This window comes from Polyergus mexicanus, unplaced genomic scaffold (assembly GCF_030449975.1).
Source record: "Polyergus mexicanus isolate NDT 795.1 unplaced genomic scaffold, iyPolMexi1.0 SCAF_18, whole genome shotgun sequence".
Taxonomy (NCBI): Eukaryota; Metazoa; Arthropoda; class Insecta; order Hymenoptera; family Formicidae; genus Polyergus; species Polyergus mexicanus.
Window position 1 is genome coordinate 5,741,275 of NW_027223338.1, and position 18,776 is coordinate 5,760,050.

The window sequence follows — 18,776 nt, forward strand, 5'->3', positions numbered from 1 at the left end:
TCTAGAGAATAAAAATCATCCCGCTAGTGTATACGATCTTGCACAATCCGCAACGCGTCATCATCGACCAATCGAAACGAAGGAGCGGGAGGTCTGAAGATGACCGCATTCGTGCAAGATAGCGAAGTTGGCCGACGGTGAAGCGCGAGCATGCGAGCCAACCAACCGTCAGTGCGCGCGGATCGGTCGCGCGCGGTGGTTGGTCGTGTGAATTAAGCAGGTGAATCTCTGCGTGCGAGCGGTGAGCGTCGCGTGTGCGCGAGTGAAATAAAGCGAGATGGCGAACACCGACGACGTCGGCATCGGCGATTTCGTGCTGCTGGACGAGATTACAGTGGAGCGCGTGGTGCAGAATCTCAAGACGAGGTACGTACGAGGTGCGCGTGTGGCCGAGGACGCGATGACAGGTGAACGGCGAGGGAAGCGTCATGCGCGCGCGCGCGTTCCCTTTTCCCTTCGCCGTCGGCGACGACGGGCCCCGTGCCCCGTGTACGGTTCGCCGCGGTGACCGCGAGAGGGTGTGGCCTGCGTGTCAGCAGGTGCTAGGGATAGCAAAGGTTTTCATTTCGAAAAGACTTTGTTTAAATAATTAACGCTGTCTTAACGATTTTTCATCTCTTTTGAAAAAAATGATATCAAAAGAGTTAATTACACGCCAATTAACTTTGTCTAATGTCAACTAGGGAAACGAAGGAGACGTATGGAAATTAGCAATATCTGGAAAGACTTCATATAGACAGATAAGAAAAATGAAGTAATGTATGCATTGTGTTTCCGTTTCTCTCCTCCTCTCTCTTATCTTTCATTTTATGTGTTTTAAAATGTTAAAGCTGTATTCGTAATTTACGTTGAACTTGATCCGTTAACGGCAAGGAAGACTTCCGAGGTCGTTTCCATCGGATATTGGTCGATTAATTTTGGTCAACGTTAGTTTTTTCCTTGCGTGAGAATCGGATTTTGAGTTTTTGTATTTTTCTTTGATACGGCTAAAAATTTGACGAAAATATGCGAAATTTACGGCTACACTATAATAATCTTTTTTTTTTTATATCGCGCTAATCCTACATTTCTTTTCATTGTCATTAGAATGTTCTTCTAAATCATTGATTCTTACTTCAATATCTTTTCTAGAGAAATCGGTATTTCGCTAAATACAATTATTTTATTTAAGAGAATAAATTGAAATTGAACGTAATATATTATCTGATAATATCCAAAAGCAGCTTTAGATTAATAATAAAATATTTTAAAAGACGACACGTACATTTCAGTCCCTCTTTACAGATCAAGTAAACTCAAGCATCCGAGTAGCAGAAAACCATAAGATAAGAATCAGTCGAAAACTTCGCGAAGAAATAATACACGTGTTCAAATAGTCCAAACACATTCCACGAATCACCAACGCAAATCTAATGACGTATTGGAACAGGAGAACCATAATAAGTATATTCGTATTACAAAAGGCAAGAATTATACACAGAAATCTTCAGAGAAGCAGCAAAACTAAAAAATCAGAATATATTCTGCATGAATATATGATGTGCTCATTAAAAATATTAAACGATAATGATGATTTTATTATTTTTCTATAACATAGAGCCATTTCTTTTTTTCTAGCTTCAATATTTTCATGTTCTTATTTTTAATGATTATAATTTCCATCAGTTTCGTGGATATTATGCTTAATTTTATGTTATACTTTGTGTTATATTTTCCATGTATATATTATATTTATATATTATAAAGTAAATTGTAATTTTTAGAAAAAAAAATACCGGATTGCAATAGACTATGGTTGCAAGCGGATCCTAGATGGCAAGAATTGCGGAGCGATTGCATCGACGCTAACTAGCGTTAATTATAGTTAAATAGTTAATTCTTCGTCTTTCGCAGACGGAACTGTAATTTAGAATAAAAACAGCAGCGCGTTGATATAGAATTAACCCACTTAACCGTGATCGGTGCAAGTCGAGTCAAATGCACCGCATATAATCATAATCTTTCTCTTTCGCAAAACTATATATTTTTTTTTTTTTTAGTTAATGAAAAATTTACACAAGGCTCGATTATATATTATATATCGAGACATATAAAATTAAAATAAATTCTTATTTTATATCATTCATTACATTAACCAATTCGCTGTTTCTAAAAATATATAATTGGCGCGTTATAAGCGGTATTATATACGAATTAGAAAATTGTAGTTCGCTGCCGCAAAAAAAAAAACGTCAGGGAAATCACTTCGATTCACCTGAGACTATATCTGCCTATATTGTAAAGCATGGAATTGAATATCGCACTGCGAGCAACTGACGGGAGCGACGATACCTGTTGCACCTGTGTTACGCGGGTGTATAATTTTGCGCGGGCAAAGAGGCACGCGTACTCACACGCAATGCGTGCTTGCGTGCATCCGCCGCAAAGTCGCATGCGTGGAGAACGGAATATGATCTAATAATATAATTGAAGATAAAATAGGGACATTAATCCGTATTATATACGAGACACGCTTATGTCTCATGAATATATATAATCTCGCGATTCGTAAGAAATTTATTTCTTTTTACGAACGAGGGAATAGGAGAGATTCTGTGAGAAAAGTCATGAAAGTCCACACACGCATTACATTATATATATATATATATTTATATACAGATATTATTTTATAAGAGTCGCGACCTAATTTGATATGCTGAAAAAAATTGCTGAGAATTGTTTTCTTTCTGATATTTTGTAAAATATCTCCACTAAAGATTGGAATATTTAAATTGATTATAGCGGCTGAAGTTTAACGATGTACGTGCATGACGCATTTCTTGGAAAGCATATATTTATATTTATGAGTGAAGATGAATGACGCGCTCTGATTCATCGTACACCGAGGTTACACCAAATGCGTAACGCGAAATCGCGAATAAATCATTAGATTAAATCAAATTGAGAGTACAAAAGGAGCAATCAATTGGACAAAACCATCTAATTGGATTAGAATCCAATTGCTTAGGATAAACAAATCCGATTACTCTCGTTCAAAAATATCATCATCATGTCCTTATGTGTGTTTTGATCCTGTCGCCTTTTCCTATCTTTTATGGCTTCCGAGATTCGTTGTGGAAAATATCATATAGGAGTTCTTGATTCGTGAATTTAGAGAAGTTTAGGATCATCTCAACTCTGTCTCTTTCTTTGCGAGTAAGGTTTTCTTCTGATTAAAAAGATGTAGAGAGGGAGATTAGAAATTCTTTAATAAGATATTTAAAAATTTTAAGAACTTGTTTTTTTAAGAAACAGACTGAAGATTTAAATGTGTGTGTGTGTGAGAGAGAGAGATCGCGAAATATTCAAGTATATAAATATTAGCTATAAGCGAATTGTAGAGAAAAAAGTAATTGAAATGAATTATTTGAATTAATTTATCGTGTCATCATACAATCTGGCTGTAAATTAGCATTTCTTGATGAAACTGTCGTATCAACTCCGTTTATGTGCCGTCTATTATTAAGCTCATATCGTTTCAAACGATTCAGATACACATTGTCAATTCATTTCCGAACCAGATTTCAAACGGGTTCGCCTAGAATTTTTCTCTACGCTTCAATAAAACTATTACCACAATCCGAACCCCCATTCTGCAACTTTCACGAAAAAGATCAAAAAAACATATGAGAAAAATATACTTGAGAGATAAAAATCTTGCCTCTATTTAATGTTAAAGGTAAACCCCACAGCGAAGTGTAACCTTAACAAGGAATCTTTCAAAATAGAAATAACATCTATAAAAATACATAATTAATATGTGAAATGTAATTATTCTTCGCCTCCCCCTTTTGTCGCGGTTATAATAATTTCATGAAGATTAAAAATAATTACATTATATTTAAAAAATAATTGGTATTATATATACAGTTTAATAATATACATATATGAATATTTACATATTCCTCATGATAATTTAAATATAAGTTTTTATTTTTACCATTTGTGTCACATTATTTCGGCCAACGATTCACATTAATATCCGACGCCTACACAAGACGAGAAACGAGTGAATGCGTTTAGCGGTTAAACACCGCGATGAGAATGGTGAACGTCAAACGACGTATCCTATAGGATACGCACGATGAATATATATGTATATGCGGCTCGCGTAATCCTTATCAGGTCTCGTGTTGGCGATGAGTCATCATCCTCGATTCGTTACATACCGGTTTGCGCTCGCGCAATCGTCGCGAGATTCGGACATGAGCGATTGATAATTAATTACGAATTAGCAATTATCACACATGGAAATGAATAAAATGGGAGAAATATATGGCAAACTCAATTTTTTTAATGATTAAAGAATATAATTATTTCTATTATTTTATTTATCTTAAAACACAGAATCATTAAGAGTTTTTCAAGAGAATACTATCCTACAATTAATGCTACATACACTAATTGATTAAAAATGGCGTTTTGTAGATTATCCAGTTTCTTTGGCTCGTTAAAAGGCTTTTTTAAATCGTATTAGGAGGGAAGTGATTTTTTTTTTTTTTTTTTTTTTTTTCGTATATATCGAACATAATTGGTTTAAAAACTTTACCACAAGCTAAAAGTGCAATTATTTATACTAGCGAGTACACAATTCTCGTCTACGTAAGGACAAATGACTCATTATACTTCGATAATCTAAAGTCAATCTTGTATATGCGATAATTCTTATCTCTCGTTGGCGCGAATAAGAAGTATCAATTTATAGTTTTCCCAAAACGTAAAATTCTTGAAAAATTTAACAATCCCTGATCTGAATAAGAAACTTCTTTGCATCGTATGCAAGATATAAGAATATTCGCATTGTTTCAATATCTTAAAGATTATAAAAGATATCAAAAAAAATTTGATTTTAATAAGATAAATTTATTCACAGAATGCCTTCTATTTTGTTTCGATAAACGTTTTTTTTCTATCTTATCTGTATATATTGTTCTATTGATTCTCTGTTGCAGATTTAACGGAGGGAAAATTTACACCTACATTGGCGAAGTATGCGTTAGCGTGAATCCGTATAGAAGCACCAACATCTACGATGCGGATCATATTAATAAGTACAAAGGTACACGCGAATAAATTTATACATGGGAGGATAACAAAAATATCAATATTACATTTAAAAAAAGAGCTTATATCAAAATTATGTACGATTAGTTTAAAAATGTTTAGTACGTATAATTTTTCTGAATGATCTTTTTCTAGTTTTAAAACTGCTTTTTCAGGTAGAGAACTATTCGAAAATCCGCCGCACATCTTTGCGATCGCGGATGCGGTGCATAAAGAGATGAAGCAACAAGGCAGAGACACGTGTATAGTAATAAGCGGCGAATCTGGTTCCGGTAAAACGGAAACTAGCAAAATCATTATGAAATATATCGCCGCCGTGACGAATCTAAGCGGACAGCAAGAAATCGAGAGGTATAAATTGCCATTCAAAAGCGAATCGGCAATTACTGTCAGCTCTCTCTCTCTCTCTCTCTATCTAATCTATCTTGTGCGAACTTAAGCGATAAGATTAAATATCTTGCAAGTGCATCTTTACAAATGATTGTAGATAGTTTGATTGTATAATATAAAAATCCATTAAAAATATTTTTGTCTTGCGATATTTAAGTGTGACAAAACGATTTGTGCATTCTTCCGCAGGGTAAAGAATATTCTTATTCAATCGAACTCGATATTGGAAGCATTCGGCAATGCCAAGACGAATAGGAACGATAACTCGTCACGGTTCGGAAAGTATATGGACATCAATTTCGATTTCAAGGGAGATCCCGTGGGCGGTCACGTGACCAATTATCTCCTCGAGAAATCGCGAGTGGTCTATCAGCAAAAGGGAGAACGCAACTTTCATTGCTTCTATCAGGTATCGTTGCAGTCACATTTAATTTTTATCGCACGATTAGAAACTAAGACTATCAATTTATCGTGTGAAAAATATATTGTATATTGCCAGGATTAAAAAAATATGTTTGATTTTTAGTTACTAAATGGCTGCAGCGAGACCGAATTGAACAAGCTACGTTTGGTCCGCGATCCGGCCGCGTACTACTTTGTCGGCAACGGAAGTAACAATAAAACGAGCATCTCCGATAGAAGCGATTATAAAGCCGTTTGCACTGCCATGTCTATCCTCGGATTTTCTCCGAATGAGATGCAGACCGTGTGGAATATCGTCGCTGGTATTTTGCATTTGGTAGGTGGACTTGACAGAATCGCTATGATACTTTCCTCTAATACTTCTTATATTTTTCTTTCTGAAAATTATGCTGGTTTCTCGCTGGGCTCACTATTACTTTTTTGTTATGTTTCAGGGTAACGTTACCTTCAGATTGGACGACGATAAACTTATAATTGAAAATAATAGCGCTTTAAATGACACAGCCAACTTGTTCTCCATAAGCTCGAAAGATCTGAGCACTGCTCTTTCGCAGAGAGTCATAGCGGCAGGTGGAGAAGTCATGCAGAAGACTCACACTTTAATAGAAGCCGAGTATGGCCGAGATGCTCTGGCAAAGGTACGTTCAACTCGCATGCGAATTCATTTATTTCTTTACAGAATTTTCTATTCATTGTATTGAGAGAAATTTTTATAAATCTTTCAGGCTATTTATGAGCGATTATTTACATGGATAGTGTCGCGAGTCAATGATTCAATCAACGTGAATGACAACAGTGGGGTGAAGAGATACGGAACGTTGATCGGCGTACTCGATATCTACGGCTTTGAAATTTTCGATATGAATAGTTTTGAGCAGTTTTGCATCAATTATTGTAACGAAAAATTGCAACAGCTCTTCATCGGTAAGTGTAACGCTATATGCGTGAAAACACTTTGAACTGTAAGAATTGTAAGATTATTATAATTGTAATTAGGAACATTTTTACTGTAGAGTTGGTGCTGAAACAAGAGCAAGAGGAGTATCAGAAAGAAGGGATTGCTTGGCAAAATATTGAATATTTCAACAATCAGATTATCTGTGATTTAGTTGAACAAGCTCATAAGGGAATTATTGCAATCATGGATGAAGCTTGTCTTAATGTCGGGAAAGTTACTGACGAGGTGATTGAAAGCTCTTATACTTATACTTCTGTTAATTAAGAAGTTCTTCTGAGGATTAAAACAAAAAATATTATATTCTCTAGATGCTTCTCAATGCAATGGATAAAAAGTTGGCAGACCATAAACACTATAGCTCTCGACAATTAAAGCCAATGGATAAAGAATTAGAACACAGAACAGAGTTCAAGATCAAACACTATGCTGGCGATGTGGTTTACAATATCAACGGCTTCCTTGATAAAAACAAAGACACGCTCTTCCAAGACTTTAAACGCTTGCTCTATAAAAGCAATGATTCCGTAATTAGTAAAATGTGGCCTGAAGGTGCCCAAAATATTTTGAAGGTACAAAGAAGGGGGGAGGGGCTACGCATATGTTTAACACTAGATGTAGTTAAATTGATTTTATTTATTTAGAATTCAAAGATAATATTTAATTAAATCAATCCACTACCCACTACCGAATTATTTTAGACGACGAAAAGGCCTTTAACTGCTGGCACATTGTTCCGCAATTCTATGATCGCATTGGTGAAGAATTTAGCAAGTAAAGAACCATTTTATGTAAGGTGTATAAAACCTAATGAAGTAAAATCTCCCGTCGTATTCGACGATGAGAGAGTAAATCATCAAGTGAGATATTTGGGACTCTTAGAGAATATATTGGTGAGACGAGCTGGTTTTGTATACAGGCAACGATACGACAGATTCCTGAAAAGGTATTGAAGGATAAAATTAAATATTGTTTATATAAGTTACGTAATTTCCAATTAATATATAAGAGTAAAAAAACACCAGGAAAGATATACAATGAGAATTGTGCGAAGATTAAGACAAAAGAAAAGACTTATGATTTAATTTCTTAAAAATTTTTTAAACTAACGCAAAGTTATAACTGTCATGAAAATTAAAACAAATTTGATCTTTTATTTTGCCAGGTACAAAATGATATCACAGTACACATGGCCAAACTTTCGAGGTGGCAACGACAAGGACGGTGTACGCACATTGATGGAAGAGAAAAATTTCTCAAATGATGTTAAATATGGTCACACGAAGATATTTATTCGCTCGCCGCAAACTCTATTTGCGTTAGAAAAGGTTAGCCGATATATATAAATAATCTAATTTATTTTTAGGTATATTACGTACGAAAATCTGTGCTTATATTAGGTATTGATTCATCCACAGATTGATATTATACATAGATTATTTTATTCACAGGCTCGCAGCGATTTAATACCAGGTATCGTGATCCTTCTGCAGAAGCAATGGCGAGGATACCTTTGTCGTCAAAAGTACAAGAAGATGAAGGCCGCGTTACTTCTGATAGATCACTATAAAAAATACAAACGACGCGTTTATATCAATGAGTTCGAGCGAATATTCAGAAATGCCAAGAACATGCAGAATTATGGCAAGCATTTACCGTGGCCGCGCGAAAATTTCGCTGTAAGATACGTGATGCCCGCCTTAAAGAACATGTATGCGAGATGGCGAGCATGGATGGTGCTCAGAGTGATTCCTCGGGAAGATTGGCCACAACTACGATTGAAGGTAGGTTTTTGGCGCCGTTGCTCCGTTTTTTATTATTACAAAGATCTAATAAAAATTATCATTTGTCAATCTAAAAAAAAAAAAAAGATTATAAATTTTATTTGCTAATTAAATCAAGCATGATTAACGTATTAGTTTTGTAATATTGTTATTAGATGGCAGCGGGTGCTGTGTTGCGTTCTAAGAGATCTTATTGGGGCCAGGACCGTCGCTGGGAAGGAAATTACTTGTCTAAGCCGGACGAAAATCCTCAGAATGACGTCTTCAATTCCTCAATAAACAATCTTCGAAACACTGATCACTTCAAGACTGTCTTATTCAGCGCATTTATCAGAAAAACCAACAGGTTTACTTGTTTTGTTAATCTTGTCAATCTTATAATATACAATGTAGTAATCTGACAAATTATCTAGGTTTAACAAGCCAGCAGATCGCGTTCTAGTGGTGACGGAACATACTGTGTACAAACTGGACGACGTGAGATTTAAAAACATGAAGAAAGGCATGCCAATCGCGGAAATCACCGGTCTCAGCGTTTCCCCAGGAAAGGATCAGTTTATCGCGATACATTCGAATCGCGGAAATGATTTTATTCTGTCCATCACTGCCAAAGACGACAGGATCGGAGAACTAGTCGGCATACTGAGCAACCGATACTATCAGTAAGACGTTTTGAAAATATTTCAAAGAAAATATTTAAGCGAATTTCGAGATTTATATCTTTTGACTGCAATCTTAATTTAAAAAATAATAAATAGACCTATTTTTTTTTACAGATTGCGCGGCGCCGATCTACACGTAACAGTGGACATTAAGTTTAAGTGCATGCTAGGCAATAAAAGCAAATTGTTACGCATTGAGGTGATGCCCGATGTGAACGAGCCTACATTCAGGAAAGATGGTAATCAAATTATTTATGCCATTCCACCATCGGTAAGCATCATTGACAATGGCACTAATGCTAGACAACAAATTCGCACGGCAAGTTAAAATCTGACAAGCTATTCGAAGTGCTGTACTACGTATCGAATATATTTTGTAATAATATATATAAAATATAAATCATAAAGACATGCTGCGCACCATAATAATACTATTATTCAGAAAATCCGCTTAACAATTTCGCGAGACATCAGATTTCGCGTTTGAAAGTTTTCCCAGTTGAATCGATTGTTCTACAATATATAATTTTTCTGCAATATTAATATTAATTACGTTATGATATATATAGATGCAATGCAATTTTGTTATGATAAAATTCAATTAAAAATCCAATCAATGTTTGCATTTATTACATAATCAGTTCAAATTAAATATGATAAAAAATTAAAGAAATATTAATATTTTTTTAAAATCAAATGCTAAAAAATTTGAAACTTCATCAACTGTTCTATGCCTACATAATAAATATATGTCCAAAATATGAAAAAAAAAATATATATATATATATATATTCATATTGCAGTACAAGTTAATTATGTGATATATATAAGTCACTTTGAGCGTACCATAAATTTTATAAATGCCGGTATATTCCGTCAAGTGTGTTGTGCACACATGACGCATTTTTTTCTGTAAATATGATATAGTATTATAAATGTTGTTAGCTTACAACGGCGCAAGAACGAAATGTAAATTTACGAAAGTGAGTTAGGTTTCACCGGAGTATAATAGAGTGAATGCATAATTTATATACGAGATAATTTATAAACTATCTATGTGGAATTTTATTTTCCACAAAAGAAAATTCTATCAATGTTACGACAATTATACAGAACAATTTTTCTTTAATTCTATCATACTATAAGCTCGTGGCCTTCTACTTATCAGATAGATCAGAATATTTTTTAAAGCTTTTTTACATAAATACATAAATTATATCGAAAACAGAAGAGTAACAAGAGCAAGATACACAATTTTACACCATAGTGCCTGCCAATTGGACACAAAATGTAATAAGAGTTAAATGTATTCTTTTCTAAAGAAAATTTTGCATCCTTCCATGTACTTAGTTTAAGAAAATACTTGAGAAATGTAGGAATATATAAATACGTGTATGATTAATCAAAATATATGTATTATTTTACGATTGTTTTGATGTTAATACGATTTAACACGTAAAAATTTATGTATATTGCGATAGATGTCATTAATTTAGTGCTTATGCATTTATGAAGCATTTGTTAGAAACAAGATAGTCTGTTCTTTTTTTTAGTTTATATTTCTATTTTTACATTTATAAAAAAAACGATTATGTTATTTTGATTGGTATAATTGTGATCACAAAGCACTCTAAAACATGTTGAGAATATCGTGCCATTATTAGAAAATAAAATAAAATTTTCATTTTATATCTTTTTCGCTTCTTATATTCCTAATATCATATAATGAAACCTGGCAAATCAAAACTGGCTATGAATTATGCGCATCTTCATTATATTCAATATATACATGATATAAAGAGCATTTATATCATTGTTTATTGTTAAAAAAGCAATATATCTTTATACAAAAGAAAAGCACACTACATGGATCCACACTATGGATCTGTGTGGATCCGTTGATACATGTATATATATCCTAATTCTTTCGGTGGGTTTTCAGATAAAGCGACCTGCAAGAATAAATTTGTGTAAAGAGAGAAACGAAAGTTTAAAAAGATAATATAATCACATAAAGATATATAAAAAAAGATTATCTCTAAAAGTAACAATGTCGTACTTTTTCATCGTTGAATATCACCCATCGATCTTCCTTCAATAAGTGACAAACGTAATGACCTACCATTGTTGATGTGCCCATATGTGATACAAAACCCACTAGTTTGTATTCTAAAACACAAAAAAGCATACAGAAAATCGGAAAGAATTAATTTAATCTCGATGAATAAACAAGTTTAACTTTCTAAATCTCGTTATAAATTTGCTCAATTAATCCTAAAATTGTCCTTATCTGTAACTTATTTTGTTAATTTGTATATTGCCACATTTAGCGTTAATTATATATATATTGTTTTTAAGATATATTTTCTTTGAATGATTAATATAAGCAATAATTCATAGTTTAAGAAATAAATGATTTTGTGACTCACGACTGCTTCCGTCTCTAAATTCCTCCATCTTTGGCGTCGTAGTAGAATCCGTTTCCTGGGCATCGAGCTCGGCCGGATGATTGAAAATCCAATCACCCGCGCGCACCAAGTCATTATTGGTCGCTCTGAGCGCTTTCGTCGCTTGCTCACATGTAAAACCCATGGCCATTACACTCTCCAAAGCAGCTTGATCCGGCACAAATGTATCTTCGCCTGAAATCAATCGGTATTCACTTAAAGAAAATCAATTAATTATATTTATGATTCTACATCTGAGATGATCCTTACCCGGCTTGAAATCAACTCCCGGTGGCACAAACGGCTCATCGAAATCGGAATCTGCGATGTGCTCCATCACCCAATTAGTCGCAGCCTCAAGATCGCGGTTCTCGGTGAAGTACAAGGCCCGCTTACACGCATTCGGTGGGAAACCCATGTCCGTCAATTGATCAAGGAGAGCCGCGTTGTAAACAGGTGGGGGTGGTGTCACGCCATCCGGCAATAATTTCTCACCAGTTCGCAAACCAGTTCCGCGCAAGAATTTCAAATCTACCGTGTCTGGCATCTCTACTGCTACGTCTAATTTGATAGGCGTCCAATCTTCCTTCACCGTAAATTTCTTTAAATGGATTAATAAATAATCCGGGAAGCTGGCTAGTCTGGTAGTTCTAAAAGAGAATATATTATATATTATATATTATGCGAAAAAGAAACTAGCCATAAAAAATTAGATTAGTTGCATTAAACATGATTATACGAAAGAGAGAAATCAAATATTTAAATACATAATAAAATATAACATAGCTGATAGATAAAAGAATGCGCGAAATCTAGATGTTTAAAAATAAGATTATATATAAAGCAAATGATACATAAACGTTCACGATCAAATGGCTGATAATCAAATATACTTACTTGTGTGCTGTCGTCTTCTCGTTTAAAGCCGAACTATAAAACTGTTCCACAATTTCCGAACGACTGAAACTTTCGAGGCACGACGACAATTTTATACGGGGTCTTACGAGAGTATTGGAATCTATCTTTTGCCCTTTCGCTTCAGCTTCCTTTTTCTGGGTCTCGTAGGCAGTCACTTCGTCCTTATATATAACATATTGACTTAATTACTTATAATAACAAAGACATCATTTTTCAAGAACTTTTCAATCAAACTATATATACCTTATTTACCGCGGCCTCCAGCGGTATTGGCAACGGCAGGATATATTCCGGCCGAGAAGTATATTTGACTTTATAAGATTTACTACACTGATATCTCTCTTCCACTTTAAATCTAAAGCATTCCGTGGGACACACCTCGTGCCGACTGTTGCGCTATTCGATCAATTTGCCGATTAAAATGGCGTCGATGGTAACGAATATTTAATAATTAGATTGAATAGTACACGAAATATTCGATTAAAATCCGAAAGCGATATTAATAATTACATTGAGTAGATTAATCAGGTAAAGAAGGAATTCCTGAGCGTCCTGTTGCCGATTCGAGAAGAAGCCGGGATGTCCTCGACCGATCAGGACCTTAAACATACGTGGGGGAATACCTTGTTGTGATTCGTTATCCGTGCTAGATTTGCTCGGTGGCTCTGAATATTTGCCAGAGAGCAAGCCGAAGCCCAGTTTTGCCCTAGAAAAATGGCAATAATTATACTTTGGACAATCGCCAAATCCTTTTACCAAGAACTACCCTAACTCACATCTGAACATTAACGTCTGATGCTGGATCGTGCCAATTTTGCTGAAATATCTGCAACGCCTTCTTTTCATATCTGAAATTTACAACATCAATCTTAATATTCCTTAATTTTTCTAAGAAAAAAATCGTCATAAATTATAATACGTACCTTTTGATAAAATCAGGAATAATGAATAACATTTGCATGACACTATTCAGGTAACAAGAATTCCCCAGATTGATTAGTCCGGTATAACCGGGGCCGTATAATGGTGTAAGCTTGCTGGCAGCTTCCTGGAGAGACACCCACTCGCCAAACTTTTGATTAAGATCCAATTCTAGCTCGATCATCGACTTATCCGTTTTTTCCATCTGCGCAATATTGATACCCCAATGCGATAGATGCGCTGTCAAATTCGGATCGTCTACCATGTCGTCCTCGTCGTACGAGAACACGTCAGCTTTGCCGCCCTTCGTGATCGTGCCTAGTTTCACAGCTAGCGGATAGCCGGTCGCGCGGTAGTGCTCGATCGCGTGGCCATTGCCGCCACTTCCGTCGTAGAACTTGCGTCCGCAGAGTATGCTGCCGTCGGTCAGATTTAACCAAAGATTTTGCGTGAGATCACATTTCTCGCATTTCCAACCGCTTGGCGGGATCTTCTTACCGTTGTCTAATTGTTTCAGATTTGCGGCGTGTCTAAAAATCCCGATAAATTTTACAATTTTATTCAACTAAGAGAGATTTTGTTGAAATACTTATCATAACATAGATGTTATTTCATTAAAAGAGAAAAAATTTCGAAAAAAATGATCTATTTATCTATCTATTAGAAACCAAATTTTCCTGATATATAAATTTCGAGTGATAATTTAAATTTAATACTAATGCAATTGATACGCTATAAATACATGTGATAAAATACAGTATTATGTTTGCGCTTGGACATATAACTTTTTCTTAGCACATTTTTTGCAATTAATTAAAATCATTCAATTAGTAATAAACTTGATAAAAAATTTCTCAAAAAGCTCACTTTGATTCTGATCTGACTTCTCCGTCCCATGTATTGGCTACAGCTTCTACTTGCGCTACCGCCCATGCACTTTCCATTTGTATTATAGTTTTGACTGCAAGCTCCACCTGTCCACAATTTTATATATCCCTTAAGCATTATTAACTATATGTAAAACAATCCTGAAAATAAATCTTACCTTCTCAGGTAAATTGTTCGAGGGATAAGGAATGGACAAGAAATCAGGTAGAATGGTTATATTATACTCCTCCTCATAAGTATATTTCTGTTGATCAGGCATGAATCCACCAGCTGTTCCTATTGCTAGCCGTGTAATCTTTTTTTCAGGCCCATCTCCTTGTTCTTCAAATGGAATCTACAAAATATTTTACACATATTTTTAAAGATAAAAAGACTTGTGAAAAAAATATACAAGTATCTAATGGGTTTTTCATATATATTTTGTAGTTCTACATTATTAGAAAAACTCCAACATTTGAATAAATTATCAAGGACGTAAATATTATTTAACATTACTCGAATACAAAAACGAAAACAATCATATACCAAACAACAATAAAAATATCATATATCTAGTATTAACGAAGCACTTGTCAGATACTTTATATATAACATATATACAACATATACATATGTATAATATGTATATATACATGCGTATAACATGTATATTCCATTCAGATTGCGCAAATTTTTAAAGACGGAGTCTTTAACATAATTTATTGAATAAATTCAAATCACCTCTTTCTTTGTACGTTTAATATGAAGATACACAGCGTACGAAGTCTTATTGTAGTACCACGTGACATGTTCCTGGCTCAAGCCTAGGAAAGACGTGAGACTGACGTACAGGCCGTTGGACGAATCCTTGAATGAAAAAGAAATTTTCATCAAAATGATCGCGCTCACTCGTCACTCCCGATGGTGTCGAAAACAAAAAAGAATAAAAGGATATCTTACTGGTGTGTCGAAGGAGTAAACGCACTCATCCTTGTATATCTTGTCGCTCTTTCGCGGGATATTGATCGTATTCAGATGTTTCGTCAACGACATCAACTCCATGGCGAGAAAAACAATGCCGATGTAATCTTTGCCAATTTCTTTTTTCCTTCGAGAGGAATTTAACACGAAGATCCGCGCGAACTCCGGGATAAATCTACACCGGTAGAGGCGTTGGTTGTCATCTAACCTAACCCCAAACCTAATTTGTATATCGCCGCCGGTCGCTTATCGACTGCGAGAATCGGGGAACGACGGACCGGATCGATCGTGTAACTCGAGGAACGGTACGAAAGAAGTTTCGAATTTTTTGTCTTTCTTCTTTTTTTTTTGTCGTTCTTTTAATACTCTCAATTTTAAAAAATTATGTCGGCTATATCGATGAATTCGTAATCGCAATTAATTCATCCTTTCAACCGGCTCCAATATCTCTCGAGATATAAATATATATATTTCGAATTTTATTTATATCAAAATAACTATTCTGATTACGTTCGCGCTTCTTCCGCCGTTTCGAGTTTCGATATTCCGACAATTGCAATATGGCGGAGCGAAGGAACGCGCGACGAGACGCAGTTTCGAAACGCTGGTTACTTCTTCGCGATATTTGCTGTCCAGAAGCAAATTTCGCGCCCGATGGATTATCGCGGGTGTCTCTTTGTCAAGTCGAACGTCAAAGTGTATTCAAGATCATATACGAGTATCTCGATATCGTCGAATTCGCTCATCGTGTATGTACGTTCGACGGTGATTGAAATCCTCTTCGCACACGTCGTTATATTTTCGCGAAAGGATCGACGATATTGAAGCAACGATAATCACTAGGTATGTACGCGTTGTTCTTAAAATTATTATAGCTACATCGATATTGCATTCTCCTTGTTGCAAGTAATGCACGCGATCGGAGAGATTGCCGCTTATGATAATTTTATATAAGTAGTGTAAAAAGATTTTCACACATATATCCTTATATGTATGGAAAAAATCGTTACTTTTCCATCTTTATATCCGAAAATAATATATTCGCGAATCATATAATGGCAATATTTTTTTATTTATTTCTTACATCGCGCATCTATTTTTTGATTAATATCACATAATTATTTTATAGAAATATAATTCCATAATTATAAAGTAATCGATATAATTTTATGCGACTAATTAATATACAATGTAACGAAATCGAGGATAAAGCTTAAGATCAATATTCTACCCTATATTACCGGAATTTGTCATTAAAATTATTAATCTCTAAGATTATCCTACGTTTATTTTGATCATTTTTATCATTTGCATCTGAGACACGCTATTATAAGATTCCTAATGTTGTCATTTTATTAAATCGAAAAGAGCGACAAGAATTTCCAACATCTCAGTTTCCGCGGAATTTTCCCCTAGCATTTTTTAACCAATCGAGAGGCGCGCACTCGAGCCGAGATATTTCCAGGTCCGTCATTGGTTACGATCGTGGGCCACAGCTGCAAACATAGTCTCATGTAAACCTCTCTCGTCGGATCTAAGGCCATAAAATTCATTGTAGGGATATGCCCATTACTGAGCGAGCACAGAGGATCCCGAAATCCGAGCTGTCACGCGACATTTTTCACGTCACGATTCGCTTCGAGAATTCCCGTCGTCATTAATGCTCGAAAGCGGATCTCAACGTGACACGAGCAAAATTAAACAAACATGACGTTCCGCGATTCTAAAACACCACGCACGTACTTTCCTATTCGATATCAGACATTTCAGAAATTCTCGACGATCAGAGATTTTCGCGGAATTAAAGTAAAGACTTTAACGGGAAGGGACAAAGCAACGAGAGCGAGAAAATTCTAACGGCGAGAAGAAATATATTCATGAAATCTCGCGCTGAAGAAAATCCGCGTGCTTTTCCGGGCGAGACTATATATAACCCCGCGTGTCGCGCAAGGTCAATGGTAAACGCGAAAGAGTCAATGTCAAAGGTGAACGTCGCTCGACGGTGAAAAACGCCGATTGCCGCGGATGCCATTAATTATTATTGATTTCTCATATACGATCGCCTCCAGGCAAATCTCTTTCAAACTTGTGTTTTCCGCTCTTTTTTTTTTTAATATATATAAATGTCTAGCGAAATTTTTTATAGGACATACCTAGACATAAAAAAAAAGACTCGCATAATCCGAATCCTATAACATAATCCGAAATCTTCCTTCTCAAAGTATCCGCAATGTCAATGCCATAAAATTGTATTATAAGACGTATATCACGTTTTTGCATATATATATATATATATATATATATATATATATATATATATATATATATGCAAAATATAACGAGATAATTGGAATATTATTTTCAAGAGCTACGATATTTATACTAAATTTAAAATACTTGTACATTTTAGAAAACTCCTTATTTAATACAATCTCGATCACACACTTATATATAGTCCCGATGAATATTTCGCGATACATTAGACGCTAAACAACGTGACTTTTCTCTGTTGCTCGATATCAGCGATATGTGATATTCCGATACGTATACAGATTCGCGGCCGGGTTAAAAAAAGAGGACATCCCGAGATGTGAGACACCCCGTATAATAGCGTCGCCTCTTTTTCGGCGAGGCTTTTGAGCCTCGCGCGAGTGACATTGGCTGTTCTCGTATTGATTTATATGCCCGCCGCTGCACGCGGCCCCGGCCGTCCGCGGCCGGCTGTGAGCGACGGCCGCCTGCCTCGCCTTGCACTTGAAGATGCAATCGAACGAACGGTGCCTTCTTTCGCCTTTAAGGAGAGATAGCGACGACGACGATCGATGGTGTCGCGGGGGCCCGAAAAGCACGCGCACGTGCTGCGCATCTCATCCCGTCCTCTCCCTCCTCCTCCCTCTCTCTCTCTCTCTCTCTCTTCTTACCAGCCGGTTCATCTCCCCGTGCCAGTCCTCCCGTTCGCCCGAGCGAGAGAATTCATTAAAATCCATTAATTTACGTAGGCTGATTATATAAATACAATGTACTTGTATATTTCTTTTTTCTCTGATTGAATCGAATAATAAATTGTTGCAAAAGAATCAATTGTTGGAGAGATATTTCTTCTCCGTGATTATTGTATCATTTCTGCGTTTCACAGTTTTGATAATATTCTTCTCTAAACTTTCGAGGAAATAATCTTTTCTTAAAGCAAATGAAAATTGATGTTCGAGAAATTGATTCTCCAGAAGCTATATTGCTCTCACTGAAAATTACAGAATGAAACTTATACAAGCTTAATTTTCGTAAAAATTGTGATAAAAAGGATAAAAAGAAGACTAAAATATAT

General features: G+C 35.4%; 2 protein-coding genes across 2 annotated transcripts; one reads left to right on the forward strand and one right to left on the reverse strand.

The window, feature by feature from the left end:
* Window positions 1-137: 137 nt before the first annotated feature.
* On the forward strand, window positions 138-10,080 carry Myo31df (Unconventional myosin ID). Its single transcript, XM_070310342.1, has 15 exons — window positions 138-366; window positions 4,992-5,098; window positions 5,259-5,454; window positions 5,683-5,902; window positions 6,020-6,232; window positions 6,351-6,554; window positions 6,642-6,840; window positions 6,930-7,099; window positions 7,183-7,443; window positions 7,573-7,817; window positions 8,037-8,199; window positions 8,323-8,655; window positions 8,811-9,001; window positions 9,069-9,317; window positions 9,432-10,080. Exons 1-15 carry the CDS (start codon window positions 278-280, stop codon window positions 9,643-9,645), a joined length of 3,054 nt encoding a protein of 1,017 aa, XP_070166443.1. The 5' UTR covers window positions 138-277; the 3' UTR covers window positions 9,646-10,080.
* A 28-nt stretch (window positions 10,081-10,108) lies between these two features.
* On the reverse strand, window positions 10,109-15,658 carry Usp5 (ubiquitin specific protease 5). The gene is made up of 13 exons (XM_070310343.1): window positions 15,431-15,658; window positions 15,212-15,337; window positions 14,649-14,825; window positions 14,471-14,577; window positions 13,606-14,133; window positions 13,459-13,530; window positions 13,193-13,388; window positions 12,926-13,078; window positions 12,662-12,843; window positions 12,035-12,414; window positions 11,747-11,959; window positions 11,377-11,486; window positions 10,109-11,269 (listed from the first exon to the last, which is right to left on the reverse strand). The coding sequence occupies exons 1-13, from the start codon at window positions 15,530-15,532 to the stop codon at window positions 11,195-11,197; spliced, it is 2,421 nt and encodes an 806-aa protein (XP_070166444.1). The 5' UTR covers window positions 15,533-15,658; the 3' UTR covers window positions 10,109-11,194.
* Window positions 15,659-18,776: the final 3,118 nt, after the last annotated feature.

Bases quoted from the DNA above. Each gene is read 5' to 3' on its own strand.
- Myo31df (XM_070310342.1), top strand. From the start codon at position 278: ATGGCGAACACCGACGACGTCGGCATCGGCGATTTCGTGCTGCTGGAC. The intron at 8,200-8,322 runs GTTAGCCGATAT...TTTTATTCACAG, and splicing joins CTCTATTTGCGTTAGAAAAG to GCTCGCAGCGATTTAATACC. The intron at 9,002-9,068 runs GTTTACTTGTTT...CAAATTATCTAG, and splicing joins TTTATCAGAAAAACCAACAG to GTTTAACAAGCCAGCAGATC.
- Usp5 (XM_070310343.1), bottom strand. From the start codon at position 15,532: ATGGAGTTGATGTCGTTGACGAAACATCTGAATACGATCAATATCCCG. The intron at 14,134-14,470 runs GTGAGCTTTTTG...CGGGATTTTTAG, and splicing joins GAAGTCAGATCAGAATCAAA to ACACGCCGCAAATCTGAAAC. The intron at 12,415-12,661 runs GTAAGTATATTT...ATTCTCTTTTAG, and splicing joins GAGAAGACGACAGCACACAA to AACTACCAGACTAGCCAGCT.